We start from the raw sequence: 24508 nt of genomic DNA on the forward strand, positions 1-24508 counted from the left end.
AAACAATCCTTTATGGTTAGGCCCTGTCGGATTCCCTAATGTTGCTTGATCCAAATAACAGTAAACTAGCAGATAGGCACTGGCTTACATTATTGATCCCACCGCCATCGGCCCATCTAATAGGACTCTAAGGAATAGGACCCTAAGAAAAAAGTAAAGGACCTTACATGTCTGCCAGAGCTTGGGCCACAGAAATAGATTTCTTCAGCGTATTTTCATCATGTGTAACATGAGTTGCCTTTCTTACACACATATTACATGCATTAAAATAAAGATTCCACTACAGTGCTTCCCTGTCTGTGGCTTCTTTGGAATATGGGACGTGGGAATAAGCCCTAAGGATAGATGCAAGGCCTCATATGTAGGATGTAAAGATGATGCCCCGTCTGTAACCCATCAATAGGGTATATACAGGAGGTACAGTCTATAGGGTATAAACACAAGGTCCTATCTATAAGGTGTAAACAGGAGGCCCCTGTCTATAGGGTGTAAACATGAAGCTCCATCTGTAGGGTATAAACAGGAGGCCCCTGTCTATAGGGTGTAAACATGAAGCTCCATCTGTAGGGTATAAACAGGAGGCCCCATCTATAGGGTATATACACAATGCCTTGTCTATAGGGTGTAAACATGAGGCCCCATCTGTAGGGTATAAACAGAAGGCTCTGTCTATATGGTGTAACATCAGGCCCCGTCTATAGTGTATATACTCAAGGCCCTGTCTATAGGGTGTAAACAGGAGGCCCCATCTGTAGGGTGTAACAGGAGGCCCCGTCTATAGTGTATATACACAAGGCCTTGTCTATAGGGTGTAAGCAGGAGGCCCCATCTGTAGGGTGTAACAGGAGTCCCTGTCTATAGTGTATATACTCAAGGCCCTGTCTATAGGGTGTAAGCAGGAGGCCCCATCTGTAGGGTGTAACAGGAGTTCCTGTCTATAGGTTATATACACAAGGCCTTGTCTATACGGTGTAAACATGAGGCCCCATCTGTAGGGTATAAACAGAAGGCTCTGTCTATAGGGTGTAACAGGAGGCCCCGTCTATAGTGTATATACTCTCGGCCCCGTCTATAGTGTGTAAGCAGGAGGCCCCGTCTATAGTGTATATACTCAAGGCCCTGTCTATAGGGTGTAACAGGAGGCCCCATCTGTAGGGTGTAACAGGAGGCCCCGTCTATAGTGTATATACACAAGGCCTTGTCTATAGGGTGTAACAGGAGGCCCCGTCTATAGTGTATATACACAAGGCCTTGTCTATAGGGTGTAACAGGAGGCCCCGTCTATAGTGTATATACACAAGGCCTTGTCTATAGGGTGTAACAGGAGGCCCCGTCTATAGTGTATATACACAAGGTTCCATCTGCAAAAACCTGAGTAACCCAATATCATGGGGACTGGTAATCCTCACTGTTTGGTCTCAGTATTTGCACTGCTCTGTTCTATGCAAAGAATCGTGGCTCACTGATTACATTGTATTTGCATGTCAACAAAAACAACTTTATTGCTTACCATGCGCCAGTTTGCATGGTGTTATTGTGCATTGCCTTCTAGGAATATGGGAGCCCTACTTTGTTATAATGATCAGGTGGTATGACGTTCCTTAGAGGGTATTTGTTCCTTCACACGTCTGTTGGGAAATCGTTGAGACGTGTCAGGTGATGTTATCTGAAGAGTCCGTGAGACTCGCAGGAATGAAGCTTCAGATACAGTCGGCTTCACCTAGAGATTTCCTTCTCCGTACACATCCAAAGCTAAACTCTGCTGGCTTCTTGTTAACAGAGAGCAATGCATTCTGGGAGCTCAGGTGACAGCTACATAGTCACATAATTCAGTGTTCCCCAACCTGTGGCTCTCCAGCTGTCGCAAAACTATGGGCCCTATTACACGGGATGAGTATCGTGCGAAAAATCGTTATATCGTCCAAATTTATGCTGGCAACGATCGAAAAATCGCTCCTATTACACAGAGCAATTTTTAACGATTGACGATAAATGATTGCAAACATAACCTGAAATTGTTCACCATATTACACAAAACGATGGTCGTTACTATGATTGTTATTGCGGACGTTACTACGATCGTTTACTCCTTGTGATCCCAGCAAAACAATGAACAATGTGCAATTACACTGAGCGATTAGTGAACAAATGCGGAAGTTGAGCGAGGTTCAGATCTAAACTAACGGTCAACGACGGGAACGATTTTTCGATCGTTGCCTGCAATTACACAGAATGATTATCATTTAAATTCGAACACTATAACGATTTTTTGCACGATTATTGTCCCGTGTAATAGGGCCCTTAGATCTAAACCTAAAATTATCGTTAATCGTTTGCTGTAATTCCACATTCGTTCGCTCAAGTTCTGCATTTGTTCACTAATCGCTCAGTGTAATTGCACATTGCTCATTGTTTTGCTGGGATCAGATGAAATAAATGATCATAGTAATGATTGCAACAACAATCGTAGTAACGATCATATCTAACGACCATCGTTCTGTGTAATATGGTGAACGATTTCGTTTTCAGTTGTTTAGTCGTTAGTCGTTAATCGTTAAAAAATCGCTCCGTGTAATAGGACCCTATGACTCCCATCATGCTCTGGGAGTTGTAGTTCAGCAACTGTTGGAGAGACATATTAGGATTTTTTTTTTTTAACGATAAACAATGGCAAGCGAGATTGTTTATCATTAACCTGAAATCGTTCACCATATTACACAGAACGATAATCTGATCCCAGCAAAAGAATGAACGATGTGCAATTACACTAAACGATCAGTGAACGAACATGGAACTACAGCGAACGATTAACGATGATTTAAGGGTCAGATCTAAATCAACGACACTCAAGTGATTTTTGCCTGCAATTACACAGGACGATTATCATTTAAATTTGAACGATATAACAATTTTACGCAAGATAATGGTCCTTTACTGCGGTGATCACAAGCTATACCTATAGTTTTTTATGTAGATTTTTCAGTAACTTCTCTTTTTTATGTGTTTGACTCCCCTGCAGTGCCACCACAGGGCAAATAGAGTATTACACAATTCTTATTAAAATCAGTGGGCTGTCCATGTAATACATGGACATGCAGAGTCCTCCAAGGCAAGAGACACAGGTTGTATATTTTGGTTGTTAGGTGAAGGTTCAGAATGGGGAAGGCTCCACATTCTCTTTTAACTCTGAATTCCACTATAGGATGTTCCATTTTGGATTTTCTAATTGCTAAGATCCTTAATGATCAGCTGTAATATGTGGGAAATCCAGGAGCAAGTGTTCAATTCCTTTGCAGCGCCACCACAGAGTAAATTAAGTATTACACTGCTTTAATTAAAAATGATAGGCTGCCTATGTTCTGCATTGACATGCTGAGTCCTCCAGAGCAAGAGACACTCTTTGGCAACTAGATGAGAATCCTGAACAGGAGCTTCCCACTCTATTAGCTCAGAATTCCATTATAGGGTATGCTTTTTCTAAATGCCCCCTTGACAGGATGCCCAGCGGTCAGCTGTAACGCTCGAGAATCTTGGTAGTAATTGTTTAATTCCCCTGCAGCACCACAACAGGGCAAATCAAGCATTACACCATTTTTATTCAAATTAATGTAACACATGGACATGCTGGGTCCTCCAGAGCAAGAGACACTCTTTGTAGAAGAATGATTTTGGCAACTAGATGAGAATCCTGATAGGGGGAACCCCCTTCCTTTATTTAAAAAAAAACCTTGCTGCCAGGATGCTCAGCGACCAACTGTGATGTGTTCAATATTAAGAATAAAAGAGTATTCTGAAGATTTTTTTTTTCTTGTAAATGTGCTCGGGGTATAGTTTAATAGAAGAAAAAGTATACTTACCCCCTATTCCCCCACTGTACTCATTAACTCTGTATCGATTTCCATGCTGCATTGCACTTTCTTGTGTCTGTGCCACACAAGGACCTTCCCACTCAGCCAATCAGGTCGAAGACAGGACATCGCTGTGGTCACTGATCAGCTGAGCAGGAAGGTCCTTCTTAGGACTAAGACATGAGTGCAGCGCGACAGGGTATTTCTTAATGTATTTTCTATGGTGCAATATTCCTGTTTTTTTGCTCTTTTATAGCTTCCCTGATCTGACATTTATTTCTTTTCCTTTTAGATTTTGGGATGGCATGATGTATATTGGCTGAGGAGATGCTTTTAACCAAAATTGGACCACATTTCTTGTCATGTGTGGAAATACCCAGTGACTTCTCCTTCAGAGGATTTCCCTGCTTGGTTTTTAACGTGAGGACCCGGGGTATCTCAGACTTTTTGTGATTGTTTTTTTTTTATTTTTTTTTTTTTATAAATTTGAGGTGTTTTTAATCAATTACAAAAATGACGACCTCGTCCATAAGGAGGCAGATGAAGAACATTGTAAATAATTATTCAGAGGCTGAGATTAAAGTCCGAGAAGCCACCTCCAACGATCCCTGGGGTCCCTCCAGCTCCCTCATGACGGAGATCGCTGACTTGACCTACAATGTGGTGGCTTTTTCAGAAATCATGAGCATGATCTGGAGGAGGCTGAATGACCACGGGAAGAACTGGAGACATGTTTACAAAGCCTTGACCCTGCTGGATTATCTCATCAAGACCGGTTCTGAGAGAGTGTCCCACCAGTGCAAAGAAAACATATTCGCCATACAGACGCTCAAAGACTTCCAGTACATTGACCGGGACGGGAAAGACCAAGGGATTAACGTGAGGGAAAAGTCAAAACAGTTGGTGAGCCTCTTAAAAGATGACGAGAGGTTAAAGGGCGAAAGAGCCCAGGCACTTAAGACCAAAGAGCGGATGGCTCAGGTGGCCACGGGAGTCGGGAGCAACAACCAGATTAGTTTTGCCCGTGGGTCTAGTCAGCCCAACCTGTCCACGAGCTACTCTGAACAAGACTACGGGAAATCTGGTGGTTCTCCGGCATCTTACCATGGATGTAAGTATCAGCATATTGAATTATAAATGCTTTTTATTGAATTGAAGGAACTCTAGGATTAGGATCACATGGTCACAGATGGTCCTCTGGTAGGCCCAGCCTCCAACAAGATAATGGGGTGCCAAACGTTCAGGAGAAGACAACCCCATTTGGTGGTCATTTTGGAGCCAGTTGCATCTATTTCTTGGGATGCTTTCCATATAACCTCGGTGATGATATGTCCTGGTGGACCCAAGATGGGGATAAGTTATAGACAACATAGTCACGATTCAGAGGGTGGTCTACCATATAAAAAAAACATGGCTGCCTTCTCTCTAAAACTGTGCCACAGTTGTTCACCGATTGAAACTGAGCTGCAATACTAGACACAACACGTGGACAGGTGCTTGTTGTTGATAGTTGTCACTTCCTCCTTTAAAGGGATTATTCAGGGTTAGAAAAACAGGTATTTTCTAACAAAAAATGCACCACACCTGTCTTCAGGTTGTGTGTGGTATTGCAACTCAGCTCCATTCAATTCAATGGGACTAACTTTCTGACACTTGTTGAGTTCCCTTTTAACCACATTTCACAGTTTTACCTCACAAGTTGTCACAGTCCTTTGCTTTACTGTTTTTGTGTATCATTATGTGTCATTCACCTCCAGAGCTGCTTTCATAATTCTGCCCGTTAAAGCAGACAGCTATTTAGCCCATTGTCAGTCATGTGACCTAAGCTCTTTGTCGTTTGATTTCCCATGATACACTGCTGTCTGGTAAGCGGGATATATTTGAATTTAGCTTTAGTGGTGGATAGAGAGGACATATATAATGTAGACATATAAGATATACTCGTGTTCTGCTTGGATACAGCTGTGACTCTAGAGCTGGTTTGATCACTGACATATTTATACGTGTAATGCGCCATTTCTATACATACAATGTCAAAATACCCAAATCCCACTCTCCACCCTCCTCCGCCATTATTACTCCTGGTTAATCCAATTTAGCCGCCCTTTGAAGTGGAGAATGGCGTTCTGCCGGCCGGCTCTCCGAGTCTAAATGAATTATCCCTCAAAGAAGTCACCGCTAAAACCGCCTCCCTCCTTATTTTCATCCCTTAGGGAGAAATTGGCTGCTATTTACACTCACTTTAGTGTTTTAGACCAGGGATAGGGGATCTTTGGCCCTCCAGCTGTTATAAAACTACAATTCCCATCATGCCTACACAGCCAAAGCTTTAGCTTACCAGGCATGATGGGAATTGTAGTTTTATAACGGCTGGAGGGCCAAAGGTTCTCCATCCCTGTCATAGATGCGGCTTTACCCAGCTTTCCCATGCTCCTGAATGGCATATTTGCCTAGTTATGCAGCAGGGGATGTAATACCGAATGTGAAACTAAGGCTGTGTTCACATGTTGTGGTAATGGTAAAAAAACCAAAAAAAAAACGCTACAGTCTTGATGCGATAGTGGACAATCAGATTACTGCAGTGTGTGTGAACACGGCCTTAGGGGCATGAAAAACTCAGGTGGGAACCAGTATGGTTACTGCTCATAGGAAGGATTTTATACAGCTTTCCTGTAGTCCAGAGTGGTAGATGTCCACAGTAGGTCATGTATCATTGCATGGTTAGATATCAGTTGTAAATGGCCATCGCTACGACTCACATTGGGGATTCGACCCAGCTTTCCTGTAATCCTGAATGGAAAATGATCATACTGGCACAGATAACTGGATAAATGTGCACTTTAGAACATGAGATGCACTCAGCATAAGTAAGGATGTCACCCAACTTTCCTGTAGCCCTGAAGGGAAGATGTACTTAGTTATACAGCAGGTGATGTAGCAGCACTGCGTTATTCGATAGATGTGCCATTCAGTAGCATAGGGATACTGGGTGTTAATTAATATGACCCACATTGGAGACTTCACTCAGCTTTCCTGTAACCCTGAACGGGAAATATACGTAGTTACACAGTAGGTTAGTAGGTAGATGTGCAATTCAGAAGAATCAGACTATGGCCACAGCAGGGATCTCAACCAACTTTCCCGCAGTCTTTAGTAATACAGCTGCTAATGGATCTCAGGATTATTAGGTAAATGTTCCATTCAGATGATTATTGTGTGCTACATTCATCCAATTGTGTCTTTGTTGTCTCACCCTACATCCAGTCATGTGTGATGTCCTATCAGGTGAGTGTGTCACAGTACTCTGCTTCAGCTGGGCTGCATGCTTGCTTGTGTAAGGCCGGGGTGCCCGCTGCGGGTGGGGGAGCTGCATGGTACATCCCCCCCCCCCACTCCCTCAATAAACAGACCCAGTCTTCATTAGAAGCTCGCTGATTCCAGCTCACATAGACTGCTGATTGTACCGGGACTGGCTGGGCCCGCTCCTATTGTGGCCGCCATGTGACTTGCCAAGAGCTGCAAAAAAACCCCCAAAAACAGCATAAAAACCACATCAAATACAAAAATCCTTTAATCCGGAAATTCAGAGTCTAGACTATCCGGAATAGCCCAGAATTTATTTATGTCATTGTCATCTGATTGTATAACATCTTCATACACTGGAAGCAGAGATTGGATTATAAAGGGATTGTGTCCCTGATCATCCAGAGAGGCCAGTTAATGCCGGATTAAAAGAATTTTAACTCCATTCTATGTTTGATTGCTTTGCATGGCATGACGTGGCACTTCCCTGTCACTACATTATTACCTATAGTAACCCTTCTTCTTTGTTTTACTGTATAATATATATATATAGTTTGTGCCTTCAGTTCCCATGATGTGGCCACCACCTGCGGGTCAAACCAAAAACATATAGCGGCCCATGACCTCACAAGTTGTAGTTATTGGCCACACAATGTGTATAGAGTGCATCTGTTTGCAGACACCATAGAGCTGTGATGTGTCCTGTAAGGTGTGAGGTGCGAACCCCATATCCCTGTGATGTCTCCTGTGGTATCAGCATCCTGTAAGGTGTGAGGACCCCACATCCCTGTGATGTCTCCTGTGGTATCAGCATCCTGTAAGGTGTGAGGTGCGAACCCCATATCCCTGTGATGTCTCCTGTGGTATCAGCATCCTGTAAGGTGTGAGGTGTGGACCCCATATCCCTGTGATGTCTCCTGTGGTATCAGCATCCTGTAAGGTGTGAGGTGTGGACCCCATATCCCTGTGATGTCTCCTGTGGTATCAGCATCCTGTAAGGTGTGAGGTGAGGACCCCATATCCCTGTGATGTCCCCTATGGTATCAGCATCCTGTAAGGTGTGAGGTGCGGACCCCATATCCCTGTGATGTCTCCTGTGGTATCAGCATCCTGTAAGGTGTGAGGTGCGGACCCTATATCCCTGTGATGTTTCCTGTGGTATCAGCATCCTGTAAGGTGTGAGGACCCCATATCCCTGTGATGTCTCCTGTGGTATCAGCATCCTGTAAGGTGTGAGGACTCCATATCCCTGTGATGTCTCCTGTGGTATCAGCATCCTGTAAGGTGTGAGGTGCGGACCCCATATCCCTGTGATGTCTCCTGTGGTATCAGTATCCTGTAAGGTGTGAGGACCTCATATCCCTGTGATGTCTCCTGTGGTATCAGCATCCTGTAAGGTGTGTGGACCCCATATCCCTGTGATGTCTCCTGTGGTATCAGCATCCTGTAAGGTGTGAGGACCCCATATCCCTGTGATGTCTCCTGTGGTATCAGCATCCTGTAAGGTGTGAGGTGCGGACCCCATATCCCTGTGATGTCTCCTGTGGTATCAGTATCCTGTAAGGTTTGAGGTGCGGACCCCATATCCCTGTGATGTCTCCTGTGGTATCAGCATCCTGTAAGGTGTGAGGACCCCATATCCCTGTGATGTGTCCTGTGGTATCAGCATCCTGTAAGGTGTGTGGACCCCATATCCCTGTGATGTCTCCTGTGGTATCAGCATCCTGTAAGGTGTGAGGACCCCATATCCCTGTGATGTCTCCTGTGGTATCAGCATCCTGTAAGGTGTGAGGTGCGGCCTCCATGGATTGGACTTGTTTCTCTAGCACATCCCAAATCTCATTTTAATTGATTCATCTGTGGGGAGTCTGGAGTCATCATATTGTACAATGGTTACGTAGGTGGTCGGTGTCACAGTAACATCCACGTGATGCCTGGACACAAGGTTTCCAGCAGAACATTGCCCATCACACTGCCCCCTCCATCCTGTCTTCTTCCCATAGTGCACCTGGTGCCATCTCTTCCCTAGGTACGTGACACACACGCACCCAGCCATCCACATGATGGAAGACGTAATCCATCAGACCATACGCCTTCTTCTATTGCTTCGCACTCCAGTTCTGGTGCCCATTGTAGACACTATCGGTGGTGGACAGGGGTCAGCATGGGGACTCTGACCTCTCTGCGGGGGCCCATATACAGCTGTCCTGTGATCTGACTCCTCTCTATCACAGTCAGCAGCTCTTCTTAATAATGGAACCTCAGATTATATGAGATTATTAGTTTATATAATACCAGATTACGGTATATGGTGGAGATTATTTGTCATTTTCCTACAGTCACTGTAGCAAATCTGTTTTTCTTGATGGGAAATGATCTGTAGCTCGTAAACCACCAGCCCACAAGTCGCAGTGAGGTTGGCACCTGACAGGATACAGCGAGGTCGTCACCTGACAGGATCAGGTCGTAGTAGGGTTGTTTCCTGCAGTCCCTGAACTCAGACCCCTGCAGATTAACAAATTAAAGTGACCTAAATTAATGGCTTGATATCATATGGTCACTGTGACCTGTTAGACGATTGAACAAGGATGGCCCCTTTAAGAACAGATTTGTTAATTTTATTAGAGGTTAAATCCATACATCTACACACATATGGCAGGAAATATGGGAAGCAATCCTACATAGAGCCCTGACCTCTTAGGATTTGAGTAGAATTGACTGTGTGACAGGTGCCCACATATGCCATCTCCCTGCTGGCTGGCCGGTGGCTGCAGCTCTGGCAGTACGGAGAATAGACAGATGGCGCGTTGGGAATCCTGCTTTAGCGATTAGCAGAATTTGGAAGTAATTTCTCATGTGCTGGAGGCGAGCGGGAAAAACCGGCCTGTGGTATCCATCAATGGGGGGCGGGGGAATCCCAGATACAGGGGCGGCCAGGACTGCCTGGTAACAGGTGGATGTTACTGAAGAGCGAATATTGCCCGGGCCCGTCACAATATCACAGTCCTATCTGTATCGCTGGGAAGCCCCTTTAAGATTCTCTGTCTATTTTTTATTGTTATATCTGTATCTGGGATATTGGGCAACATCCAGCATGGCCACCATTATAGCACCTACAAAGGCCGTCACCAAGATTTTTTACATATTACACATTTGAAAATTGTCAAATTTTCCAAAGAGAATGAAGGTGTCGTCCTTAGAGGGGCTGTCATGGCAGGACATGGCAGGTTGACCCTATTTTGGGTCCTTCTCTCCTCCCTGTATGTATTGCAGTGCTCAGGGGACACAGTCCGTATCCATTCGCCTCTTTCTGTCCCATCAGCTGTGTATGTCCTTGTCATAGGAATTCCGGGAATGAAACCTCCTGACCTTGTACATCCCATATCCCTGCCCTGGCTTCCTGTCTGTGGGGCGCTGTTGTATTTTAAGGAGATCTAAGCTGCACCATACAAGGGTCTATTCCTCACGTCAGTGCAGTGCCAGGCCGGACAGCTGTGTGTCTGCTGCGGTCTGTACTCCGTGTCTATGTGTCCCTACGCATATTCCCACGGTTTGGTGGACAGCGAGAGGCGGAGTTGGGGAGGAATACTTAATCCTGCTACAAATCTTTTTCCTTGTTTTATATAAGACTGGGAAAGCTGGTTAATAAACCAGTGCGGCCTCCCATCTTCCAAAGAGATTACCACCCAGCTTTCCCAGATTCCTGAGATATATAACTCTCTCACTTATCGACACGCAATGTTGATTTTCACGAACAGAAGTTGTACTGTGCACTGATCCATAGAGTCACTGTGCACGCTGATGCATCCAGGATACCGACCTGATGTGCTGTGTATGGCTCCTGGCCTACAGAACATGAGAAGTGGTACCATGCACTGGTCCATAGATGCTGATACATCAAGGATACCGACCTGATGTGCTGTGCCTGCAGAACATGAGAAGTGGTACCGTGCACTGGTCCATAGATGCTGAGTCACGGTGCATGCAGATACATCGAGGATACCGACCTGATGTGCTGTGCATGCAGAACATGAGAAGTGGTACCATGCACTGGTCCATAGATGCTGATACATCAAGGATACCGACCTGATGTGCTGTGCCTGCAGAACATGAGAAGTGGTACCATGCACTGGTCCATAGATGCTGATACATCAAGGATACCGACCTGATGTGCTGTGTATGGCTCCTGGCCTACAGAACATGAGAAGTGGTACCATACTCTGGTCCATAGATGCTGAGTCACGGTGCATGCAGATACATCGAGGATACCGACCTGATGTGCTGTGCATGCAGAACATGAGAAGTGGTACTGTGTAGCGCCACACAGTGCTTATAGATACCCTGCCGGGGTATCACTTGTAGGTACCCTGCCGGGGTATCACTTATAGGTACCCTGCCGAGGTATCACTTGTAGGTACCCTGCTGGGATATCACTTGTAGGTACCCTGCTGGGGTATCACTTGTAGGTACCCTGCTGGGGTATCACTTGTAGGTACCCTGCTGGGGTATCACTTGTAGGTACCCTGCTGGGGTATCACTTGTAGGTACCCTGCTGGGGTATCACTTGTAGGTACCCTGCTGGGGTATCACTTGTAGGTACCCTGCTGGGGTATCACTTGTAGGTACCCTGCTGGGGTATCACTTGTAGGTACCCTGCTGGGGTATCACTTGTAGGTACCCTGCTGGGGTATCACTTGTAGGTACCCTGCTGGGGTATCACTTGTAGGTACCCTGCTGGGGTATCACTTGTAGGTACCCTGCTGGGGTATCACTTGTAGGTACCCTGCTGGGGTATCACTTGTAGGTACCCTGCTGGGGTATCACTTGTAGGTACCCTGCTGGGGTATCACTTGTAGGTACCCTGCTGGGGTATCACTTGTAGGTACCCTGCTGGGGTATCACTTGTAGGTACCCTGCTGGGGTATCACTTGTAGGTACCCTGCTGGGGTATCACTTGTAGGTACCCTGCTGGGGTATCACTTGTAGGTACCCTGCTGGGGTATCACTTGTAGGTACCCTGCTGGGGTATCACTTGTAGGTACCCTGCTGGGGTATCACTTGTAGGTACCCTGCTGGGGTATCACTTGTAGGTACCCTGCTGGGGTATCACTTGTAGGTACCCTGCTGGGGTATCACTTGTAGGTACCCTGCTGGGGTATCACTTGTAGGTACCCTGCTGGGGTATCACTTTTAGGTACCCTGCTGGGGTATCACTTTTAGGTACCCTGCTGGGGTATCACTTTTAGGTACCCTGCTGGGGTATCACTTTTAGGTACCCTGCTGGGGTATCACTTTTAGGTACCCTGCTGGGGTATCACTTGTAGGTACCCTGCTGGGGTATCACTTATAGGGCATGTTGTGAATAGCTCCCTCATGATAACACAAAAAAGTTCTTGGAGAGAATATGTAATTTGATTTAAAGGGGGACTCCAGCAAAAATATTTTTCTTTCAGATAAACTGATGTCAGGAAGTTATACAGATTTGAAATCTTCCAGTACTTATCAGCTGCTGGATGTCCTGCAGGACGTGGTATATTCTTTCTAGTCTGACACTGACAGAGTGCTCTCTGCTACCACCTTTGTCCATGTCAGGAACTGTCCAGAGCAGTAAAACCTCTCCTGCTCTGGACAGTTCCTGACATGGACAGAGGTGTCAGACTGGAAGGAATATAACACTTCCTGTAGGACATACAGCAGCTGATAAGTACTGGAGAAGTAAATTAAAAATCTATATAACTTTCTAATATCAGTTGATTTGAAAGACCACTTTTTTTTTGTACCCTTTTAATTTTAAATCTACAAAAACATCTAGTATTTTTTTAAACAATTGTTGTACCATGCTTTATGTTATTTTCTACAGAGCTGCATTTAAAATTCTGCTGGTTGCCCACTTTAGCTCCACCCACTGTCAGACATGTGATGTAACAGCTGAGCATTTAAAGGAGCCATTACAAAATTAAAAAAGTTTGAACTCCCCCAACCCCCATCAATGGAATGGAGGTCAGTCATGTGACAATAGGATGAAGTGGCATTGGGAAGGCTCAGCCACCACAATAATATTCATCAGATTAAACAGGACACCATCCACATGTGTCACTTACCTTGGATGTGGTTACGTGTGTACTGATGTGATTTGGTCTCATAGTGATTTTTGTCTATTCCTCAGCTACCTCGCCCCGAGTGTCTTCAGAGCTAGAACAGGCCCGACCCCAGACCAGCGGAGAGGAGGAGCTACAGCTACAGCTGGCGCTCGCCATGAGCAGGGAGGTGGCTGAACAGGTGAGTGTGGATCCAGAATTACATGACGGTGGCACCACATGTCCCAGCACATCTGGTATGAGCCCAACAGGGGATTATGGTGGAATGAACACTGTTAACACTATATGTCCATAGGAGGAGCGCATCCGGCGAGGAGATGACTTACGACTACAGATGGCGCTGGAGGAAAGCAGGAAAGACACTATTAAATTCCCGAAAAAGAAATCGGTAAGATTACAAATGGCAGCTTCACCAGATGTGCTAGGCTGTGTTATGGTCTCTCCTCGGGCCATTTGCTCTACTGCTCAAAATGCAAAAGATAAATAGGCTGCATAACCTCACACCCAAACAGAGGATAGGAGAGGTGCTGTTTCTGGAAGAAAGTGGCCCCTTTTAAGGGTTGGCAATATTCCAAATGACACACTGCACAATCTAGTCCATGGGGCCATTCAGATATTGTAGCTCAGGGCAATTGTCATTTCCCATCCCCTTCATTGTAGTCAGTAGCTTAACTGAAATGTTTAAGAATGCATATAAGACTCATCGCTATTTTTTCTCATTCATAATGTGTTTTAAATTGACAGCAACCACAGACACAGACATCATTGTTGGATCTCATGGATGCTTTGCCTTCAGGAGCCCCAGCACCTCAGAAGTCAGAACCATGGGCAGCAGTGTCAGCAACAGCATCAAGTAACCAGCCAGACCCCTGGGGGGGATCGGCTGCCTCCACCACTGCCTTAGATCCCTGGCAGTCTTTTGGTATGTCCTCCACTGTCATTCTATTGGAGTGGACAACATTATAGCTATAATATACTGACTACTGTAATACTGCCCTTGTGTACAAGAAAATAACTACTATAATACTGCTCCTATGTACAAGAATATAACTACTACAATACTGCTCCCTATATACAAGAATATAACTACTATAATACTGCTCCTATATACAAGAATATAACTACTATAATACACGAACTGGAGAGAATGGAACGGCTGCACATCCCATCTATGGCTGATACTAATGCCGCTAGGCCTATATTAAAAATCAACACCAGAGTGTCTGTATATGAATTGATCAAGCCATATTGCCCCGTGTACCACCGCGCAGGTCCTCTGGTCCACACGGGTCCCTACGCTAACTCCACACCGTGTCGGTCAGCAACTACTATAATGCTGCCCCCTATATACAGGAATATAACTACTATAATACTGCTCCTATATACAGGAATATAACTACTAAAATACTGCTCCTATATACAAGAATATAACTACTATAATACTGCTCCTATATACAAGAATATAACTACTACTGGTGAGACCCACATGACCGCAATTAGCAGGAGACACCTGAGTGCACATGGTTTTAATCCCTCCTGTTTTTTCCCATTCTGTTTGCTGCAGCTATGGTGAGTGTAATACCTTATCCAGACTTGTGCTGCTTGGGGGCGACCTTCTCCGCCGGCGGTGCTGGCCGGGTTCTGGTGTGGTGTTTTTGGGTCTGGTCCTGTGGCATGGGGGTCGCAGGGCCGTCCCATGTCCCCCGTTCCCTGGCTGTGCACGCCTGCGGGGTTGGTGGCCACTGACTGGCACGGTGTGGACTTAGTGTAGGGACCCATGTGTATCAGATACCGGCACGAGGTACATGGGGCAGTATGGCTTGATCAATTCATACACAAAATTCTGATGTGTTTTTTATTTAGCCTAGGGGCACTAGTGTCAGCCATGGGTGTGAGGTGCAGCACTCTGTTTCTTCCCTGAACCGCATAACTACTACAATACTGCTCCCTATATACAAGAATATAACTACTATAATACTGCTCCTATATACAAGAATATAACTACTATAATACTGCTCCTATATACAAGAATATAACTACTATAATACTGCTCCCTATATACAAGAATATAACTACTATAATACTGCTCCTATATACAAGAATATAACTACTATAATACTGCTCCTATATACAAGAATATAACTACTATAATACTGCTCCCTATATACAAGAATATAACTACTATAATACTGCTCCTATATACAGGAATATAACTACTATAATACTGCTCCTATATACAAGAATATAACTACTATAATACTGCTCCTATACAGTATACAAGAATATAACTACTATAATACTGCTCCTATATACAAGAATATAACTACTATAATACTGCTCCTATATACAAGAATATAACTACTATAATTAGCAATTTGTAGAGCAGGTCTGAGTTAGCACCAAAGTTCGTATAGTATCTGCTGTATACCCATGAGCTAGGATCATCTACGTGAGGAATCTAGGCAATAAAGAGCAGCATGGAGGTGCAAAAAGCTTATAACAGGGTAAATTGAATCCAAACGAAGAGAAAAGAGCTTGCACTCACCAAAAATCGTTGCAAATCAATCCATTTATTTAGTCTTGACAGACATGTGTGGGGAGGGGGAGTGAAAGCAGGGGCGTCCTGCCATCAGGATGCCCCTGCTTGCACTCCCCCTCCCCACACATGTCTGTCAAGACTGAATAAATGGATTGATTTGCAGTGATTTTTTGGTGAGTGCAAGCTCTTTTCTCTTCGTTTGGATAACTACTATAATACAGTGGTGCCTTGTATTACGAGCATAATTTGTTCCAGAACCGAGCTTGTAATCCAAATCCACTCTTAAACCAAAGCAAATTTTCCCATAAGAAATCATAAAAATGCAGACAATTGGTTCTACACCCCAAAAATAATAATTTATTATTCTGAATAACTTGTAAAACAGATGAAACAAACATTCAGAAAAAGCTGGATATGTGATATTATAAGTTACTGTACAGTAATGGAGAGGATGGGAAACACAAGGGCTGAAAGAGACTGCAGGGAGCATGAAGGAATGAGCAGGGCAGATGTGGGCACAGTATAGCAGCACTGTCTGTCCGGGGAGAGAGGGGTTACAGCTATGAAGAGATTACCCCCACAGTCCTGTCCCCTGATGTAAGCCCCAGCCTGAAGTGGATCTGCTATGATTTGGAAGGTGAGGGAGACTTCCTGGGTCAGAGTACTGTGCTGTAGACCCCGCTATGCAGACCATTCCCCTCCTCCACTTGCGCTCCCACCCAGTACAGGGAGCTCTTAAACCAAAGCAATGCTCTTAAACCAAGTCACAATTTTAAAAAAACTGTGAGCTCTTATACCAAAACGCTCTTAAACCAAGTTACTCTCAAACCAGGTACCACTGTACTGCCTCCTATATACAAGAATATAAATACTATAATACTGCCTCCTATTTACAAGAATATAACTACTATAATACTGCCCCCTATGTACAAGAATATAACTACTACAATACTGCTCCTATATACAAGAATATAACTACTACAATACTGCTCCTATATACAAGAATATAACTACTATAATACTGCCCCCTATATACAAGAATATAACTACTACAATACTGCTCCTATATACAAGAATATAACTACTATAATACTGCCCCCTATATACAAGAATATAACTACTATAATACTGCCCCTAGTTACAAGAATATAACTACTATAATACTGCTCCCTATATACAAGAATATAACTACTATAATACTGCCCCCTATATACAGGAATATAACTACTATAATACTGCCCCTATATACAAGAATATAACTACTATAATACTGCTCTTATATACAAGAATATAACTACTATAATACTGCTCCTATATACAAGAATATAAGTACTATAATACTACTAATCTGAGGATTTATAAGACTATACTGTATTTCCTGCAGATTACAGGAGTAAGGGGGGTTGCGGTATAATGGGACTAGTTCGCTTCCAGTTCGTGTAGCTTTATACTCTGGTAACTAGTCGGCCACCTGCCCCTTCGGTTACTTAGATACAGAGGAGCTTAGTGTTGGAGTCGGCCTGACATGACATCATTCATTGGGAAAGTTTCTTGGCGATTCTGACACATTCCTCCATGTAAGGTCACAGTGTTGCAGAAGAAAAATATCTGGCAGGAATGTGAAGGAGTCTGCGTCCAGGATGTGCACACTGGTGTCTGAACACACGTCTGACTCCCTTAAAGGGAATGTGTCACAAAGTTAAAAAAAAACATGAAAGTCTTAAAATTGAATGTGTTATTTTTTTGCTAATTTATATGTGCATTTTTTTATTTTTTACATGTAAGGAAATATGAAAAATTAACTATCTAATTTTCCATATTTCCCAGTGATGGCCACCAGGGGGAGCTCCAGGAGGAAAACTGCTGGTAAAAGTAACCTGATATACGGCTGTGCTGAAAAAAGAGGCTGTCTCTGCTCATTTGCTCTGACATCATCACCTCCCTCCTCTTTTCACAGGAGAACAAAGAGGGGGAAGGTGATATGTGTACTGCTGGGCAGCACCATTTTGTTGTTGTCTGCACAGAAGTACAAGTGTGTCCCTAGCTTTTCATAATACACCTCAGCTGCTGCAGAACCTCATAATACACCTCTGCTCAACCTGCTGCAGAACCAAATACAGTTCGCCTGCCCACACTCACCTTCCTCACTGCTCATAATACAGGAGAGTACAGGGTATTGCTCTCTGGTGTCAGCAGTGTCACGCATTACACAGGTAGGGAAGATATATATGTATATATACACAGTGGTGCCTTGGATTACGAGCATAATTCGTTCCGGGACGGCGCTTGTAATCCAAATCCACTATTAAACCAAAGCAAATTTTCCCATAAGAAATCATAGAAATTCAGACAATTCAGACACCCCAAAAATAGTGATTTATTATTCTGAATAACATGTAAAACAGATGAAACAAACATTCAGAAACAGCAGCTGGATATGTGATATTATAAGTTACTGTACAGTAATAGAGAGGATGGGAAACACAAGGGCGGACAGAGACTGCAGGGAGCAGGAAGGAATGAGCAGGACAGATGTGGGCACATACATGCAGCGCTCTCTGTCCGGGGAGAGAGGGGTTACAGCTATGGAGAGATTACCTCCACAGTCCTGTCCCCTGATGTAAGCCCCAGCCTGGAGTGGATCTGCTATGATTTGGAAGGTGATGGAGACTTCCTGAGTCAGAGTACAGGGCTGTAGACCCCGCTATGCAGACCATGTCCCTCCTCCACCCGCCCTCCCACCCAATACAGGGAGCTCTTACACCAAAGCAATGCTCTTACACCAAGTCACTATTAGTCCACTACTAACTAATCTACTACTAATTAATCTACTCTTAATCCAAGTTACTCTTATACCAAAGTATCACTATATATATATCTATATATATATATATATATATATATATATATATATATATATATATATATATACACATACATACACACAAGAGTATAGGCTATTGCTCTCTGGTGTCAGCAGTGTCACACATTACACAGGTAGGATATATATATATATATATATATATATATATATATATATATATATACACACACACACACACACACACACACACACACACACACACACACACACACACACACACACACATACATACATACATACAGGAGAGTACAGGCTATTGCTCTCTGGTGTCAGCCGTGTCACACATTACACAGGTCGGAGCGGTATACCCTATTTTCCGGCGTTAAGGCGATTGGGCATATAAAACGACCCCTGACTTTTAAGCAGATTGTCAGGGGTTCGCCTTATATGACGGAAAATGTTAACCCCTGCCTGACCGCAGCCCTGCAGGGGTTAACTGCAGCTAAATTGAAAAACAAAACATTTAACTCACCTAGGGCCCGTTCCCGGCACAGGCAGTGTGACGTACACTACCTGCACCGGAGACTGAGATAGTCGAACCTCTCCCCGGTAGCCGAGCGTCATCGAGACGCTCAGCCGCCGGGAGAGCTTTGGAAGAATGAGAGAGGCTTCGGGAACTTCCGATGCCTCTCTAATTCTCCCGAAGCTCTTCCGGCAGCTGAGCGTCTCCGAGCCTCTAGTGTACGTCACACTGCCTGCGCCGGGAACAGTACCGGAGGCAAAGAACGGGCCCTAGGAGAGTCAATTTATTTTTTTTTATTTTTTTTTTTATAGTGGTCGCCCCATACAGTGGGGATGGGGCAATTTTTGAGCCCCACACCGTATGGGGCGACCATACGCCGGAAAATACTGTGTGTGTGTTTGTGTGTATATATATATGTACAGGCTATTATATACAGCCAGGACAGGGGGGGTTATATACAGCCAGGACAGGGGGTGTTATATACAACCAGGACAGGGGGGGGGGTAGTATATACAGCCAGGACAGGGGGGGGGTAGTATATACAGCCAGGACAGGGGGGGTATATACAGCCAGGACAGGGGGGGTATATACAGCCAGGACAGGGGGAGGGGTATATACAGCCAGGACAGGGGGGGGGGGGGGGTATATACAGCCAGGACAGGGGGGGGGTATATACAGCCAGGACAGGGGGGGGGTGGTATATACAGCCAGGACGGGGGGGGGGGGTATATACAGCCAGGACAGGGGGGGGGGGTATATACAGCCAGGACAGGGGGGGGGGGGGGGTAAAAACGGCCAGGACGGGGGGGGGGGGGTATATACGGCCAGGACAGGGGGGGGGTATATACGGCCAGGACAGGGGGGGGGTATATACGGCCAGGACAGGGGGGGGGGTATATACAGCCAGGACAGGGGGGGGGGGGGGTATATACAGCCAGGACAGGGGGGGGGGGTATATACAGCCAGGACAGGGGGGGGGGGGGGGTATATACAGCCAGGACAGGGGGGGGGGTATATACAGCCAGGACAGGACAGGGGTATATACAGCCAGGACAGGGGGGGGGGGTATATACAGCCAGGACAGGACAGGGGGGGGGGGTATATACAGCCAGGACAGGGGGGGGGGGTATATACAGCCAGGACAGGACGGGGGGTATATACAGCCAGGACAGGGGGGGGGGGGGGTATATACAGCCAGGACAGGGGGGGGGGGGGTATATACAGCCAGGACAGGGGGTTATATACAGTCAGGACAGGGGGTTATATACAACCAGGACCTGTGTGTGTGTGTTTATTTCCCCTTCTGACCTCACAGACAACACTGCAGCTCTGGTCACAGATCTCAGGCAGGAGCTTTTGCTTACCAGGCTGCACAGAGCTCCGTAGCAACACTCCCGTCCCTGCCGGTCTCTCCCATCCCCCAAGCTGATCCATGTGAGAAGAGGAGGCCGGCTCCAGAGAGGAAGGAGACTCTCTGCCCGGCTACTGACACACAGGTTAGGTTAGGCAGAGCAGCAGCAGGGACCTGGGGCAGGGGGCACCTATGATAAGAGGCTCCAGCACTCCTTACACTGTGAGGGGGAGCCCGTCCATCACTCTCCCCTTCTGCCTGCTCCCGCTGTCTGGCTGCACATAACGATCACCGGCACTGATGTCCCCCTCCCCTGCACTTCAGGACTGCCGGCCGCACACACAGGACTTTCTGTAAGTAGTGGACTTCTGTAACATGGCGCCCCCTCCCTCCCACAACTGTGTACTGCGCATGTCAGTACACAGCTTCTGAAACACAATGTAAGTGAACGGGACGGACTCCGTCCGTTCACTTCAATGTTATGTGTGTGCCGTACAGCATCTGTGTAAGTGTCGTGAAATGACGTCATACACAGATGCTGTTCAATATGGCAGCCCCCTGTGCAAGCATCACAGTGTTTTAAAACACTGATGACAGATGTAAATAAAAAAACTAAAATAACTAAACCACTTAACTTTTATAATTACATTTTGTTAATAAATAAAAAAAAAAGTGACACTGTCCCTTTAAAAAACAACAACATTGTATGGTGCAATCGAGAGCTCCTGTAATGAGCCGGCGGTGGGATGACTCGTCTCATCTTATATTACATATAGACTCAGTGAACAGGACCCTCGCCTCTGGGAACATTTTTGGAATTTTTGGGGGAGAGGGAGAGATGTGTAATGTCTGTTCATAGTGCCGCCATATCTGACATACTTCTCTATACAGCAGGTACAAAACCCCCTGATCCCTGGGGGGCAAGTTCGGCTTCTACAACGCAGTCTCTTCCCAAGAAACAGGATCCTTGGGCACCTCCACAGGGGGCAGGAACAGCCAGTTCCACAGCGGACCCATGGGGACCTGCTCCAGCAGTAAAGACAAGTACAAGCACAGGTAGGGACGCCAGGACTTTGTGTGCTGCTCACACCCTGACCCCAAAAGTCTCATGGATCCCTTCTGCTCCTTAAAGAGGCTTTTCAGCTTCAGGATGGAAACAAACAATGTTTCCATTCACTGACAACAAGCAGTAATTTGTGACTTCTGACTATACATAAGTGCTCTAAAACATAGTTTCACCCCCCACAGGAGGTTCCTCTTTTGACCCCTTCAGCAACTTAAACGGGACGGCAAAAGATGATTTCTCCGACTTCGACAGCCTGCGATCCTCCTCCAAAGTATCAGGTAAATCACTGACTGTGACAAGCCTAAAAAACAAAACACAAGGGCTGCCATGCATGAAGTGGTGCCGTCTTTACAGCCCCTCCTCCTGGCTCCACAGGCCACACCCACAATCACTCTTCACATTTTTTATGGTCTAATCTACTTTTTTGTTTAGTATGGAAAGTCCGAGCAGTTCAAGAAGTTCAATTTCCTAAAACTCCTGTCAGTACCGTGGACATTACTTTGTTAGTCCTACAGCACTGTGCTTGGTCTTTCTGTCCAATGCTGTAAAGAGAGTCCTGTTTAGTGTACTTTGTGAGTCCTGTTCATACTACTATAGCCAGTCTTTATGTGCTTAGCTTTAAAATGTCACTGTCGTTTAAATTTTTTGACGTGTCATAGAGACGTGAAAATTTTTGATTGGTCCGGGTCTGAGTATTCATGTCTCTAAGTAAAAAGTTTTTTAAAACCACAGTTACACTTTTAAGAGAGTCTTGGGAATAGTCCTTTGTGAGTCCTCTTGTTTATACTACTATGGCCAGTCTTGGTGCATAGCTTTACAGACAGTCCTGGGAATAGTCCTTTGTGAGTCCTCTTGTTTATACTACTATGGCCAGTCTTGGTGCATAGCTTTACAGACAGTCCTGGGAATAGTCCTTTGTGAGTCCTCTTGTTTATACTACTATGGCCAGTCTTGGTGCATAGCTTTACAGACAGTCCTGGGAATAGTCCTTTGTGAGTCCTCCTATGTACAGCACTGTCTTTCTGCGCAAAGTTCTGCAAATAGCCATGTGAGTAATCCTTTTTCGATTTCCTGTGTACAGTACTATGGCCAGTCTTGCTGTGCATAGTACTGGACATAGTCCTTTGTCAGTCCTTCTGTATAGTTATAGTTGTCTGTACATAGGTCTGCAAATAGTCTAGGGAATGGTCTTTTGTCAGTCCTTTGAACAGCACTATGCTCAGTTGTCTTCTGCACAGTTCTATAGATAGTCCCATATATAGTCCTTTGTCATTCCTATGTACAGCACTATGCGTGTCCCCAGTGTATCACCTTACAGGCAATTGTGTGAGTAGTGCATTGTCAGCCCAGCACTATGATCACAGCCCTAAAGGTAGTCCTATGCAAAGTATTATGACCAGTCCTCGGTGCATAAGCCCTACAGCCAGTCCTGAGAATATTGCTTAGTCCTTTAGCCATATGGCTGTTTTTCCTGGGCATAGCTCTAAAGATAGTCATGTGCATGGTGTTATAGTTAGTGCCCAGTGTATAGCCCTACACAGTGGCGTAGCTACCATGAAGGCAGGGAAGGCGACTGCTATGGAGCCCCTGCAGGAAGGGGGCCCAAAGAACCTTGCCCTGCCTTATGGTAGGTACTGACACTGTCATCCGACCACTGTGCCCGCTCCCCTAGGGGTCCAGTGGAAGAGGGACCCGCCACTGCACTGTTCAGCCCCCTCACAGTAGTGCCGAGTCAGCGGGCTGAACAGAGGAGCAGGACCTGCCAGGACCTGACATACTTCTATGTGAAGATCAGGAGGAGGAGGGGGAAGCCTGGGAGCTGTAAGTGCTGTGTATGTGTGTCAGTGAGTGTATATATGTATCTGTTGGCATATGTATATGTCAGTGTGTGTATAAATGTATCTGTGTATATATGTATATGTCAGTATGTGTATGTATCTGTGGCTATATGTGTGTGTGTGTGTATGTCAGCAATGTCTGTAGCACTGGTGTATATGTGTGTGTTTGTGTATGTCAGTTGTGTCTCAAGTGATTGACAGGTTTGCTCCCAAAGATGTTCTGCCGCAGCTTCTATTAATGCTGGGCTCTAATAAAAGAACCCACCATTTTCTTTTATTTCTGGTTGAGTATTTCTTATTACACTGAGATGATTTCCCTGTGTAAAGTCTACTCATGGTGTATACATATGCACTAGGGGGGCGTACAGGATTTATGGGGCCCCATACAGTTTTTTGCTATGGGGTCCCATGAATCCTAGCTACGCCCCTGGCCCTACATTTAGTCCTGTGAATAGTACTTTGTCAGTCCTCCTGTGTACACAACTATGGTGAGTCCTCCTGTATATAGTCCTACAGTCAGTCCTGTGAATAGTGCTTTGGCAGTTCTCCTGTGTACACAACTATGGTGAGTCCTCCTGTATATAGTCCTACAGTCAGTCCTGTGAATAGTACTTTGTCAGTCCTCCTGTGTACACAACTATGGTGAGTCCTCCTGTATATAGTCCTACAGTCAGTCCTGTGAATAGTACTTTGTCAGTCCTCCTGTGTACACAACTATGGTGAGTCCTCCTGTGTATAGTCCTACAGTCAGTCCTGTGAATAGTACTTTGTCAGTCCTCCTGTGTACACAACTATGGTGAGTCCTCCTGTATATAGTCCTACAGTCAGTCCTGTGAATAGTACTTTGTCAGTCCTCCTGTGTACACAACTATGGTGAGTCCTCCTGTATATAGTCCTACAGTCAGTCCTGTGAATAGTGCTTTGGCAGTTCTCCTGTGTACACAACTATGGTGAGTCCTCCTGTATATAGTCCTACAGTCAGTCCTGTGAATAGTGCTTTGGCAGTTCTCCTGTGTACACAACTATGGTGAGTCCTCCGGTATATAGTCCTACAGTCAGTCCTTTAAATAGTGCTTTATTGACTCTCCTTTGTACAACACACTGGTCAGTCCTCCTGT

The 24508-nt window shown here is 45.3% G+C and overlaps 1 protein-coding gene and 1 long non-coding RNA gene across 7 annotated transcripts in view; one reads left to right on the plus strand and one right to left on the minus strand.

Moving 5' to 3' along the window:
• EPN2 (epsin 2) overlaps positions 1–24508 on the plus strand; it is a 48952-nt gene that overhangs the window by 20586 nt on the left and 3858 nt on the right. For 5 of the 6 annotated variants that reach the window (XM_069984188.1, XM_069984187.1, XM_069984189.1 and 2 more), the window contains 7 exons: positions 4141–4959; positions 7113–7133; positions 13318–13430; positions 13545–13637; positions 13994–14171; positions 21378–21542; positions 21735–21830. In XM_069984188.1, coding sequence (XP_069840289.1) covers positions 4362–4959; positions 7113–7133; positions 13318–13430; positions 13545–13637; positions 13994–14171; positions 21378–21542; positions 21735–21830 — 1264 coding nt within the window. In that variant the 5' untranslated portion in view covers positions 4141–4361. The remainder of the gene's footprint in view (positions 1–4140; positions 4960–7112; positions 7134–13317; positions 13431–13544; positions 13638–13993; positions 14172–21377; positions 21543–21734; positions 21831–24508) is intronic. The other variant, XM_069984191.1, reaches the window with a different exon arrangement.
• LOC138801402 (uncharacterized) overlaps positions 1–24508 on the minus strand; it is a 54960-nt gene that overhangs the window by 1202 nt on the left and 29250 nt on the right. The gene's annotated exons all lie outside the window — the stretch shown is intronic.

Source organism: Dendropsophus ebraccatus, chromosome 9, assembly GCF_027789765.1.
Source record: "Dendropsophus ebraccatus isolate aDenEbr1 chromosome 9, aDenEbr1.pat, whole genome shotgun sequence".
Lineage (NCBI taxonomy): Eukaryota > Metazoa > Chordata > Amphibia > Anura > Hylidae > Dendropsophus > Dendropsophus ebraccatus.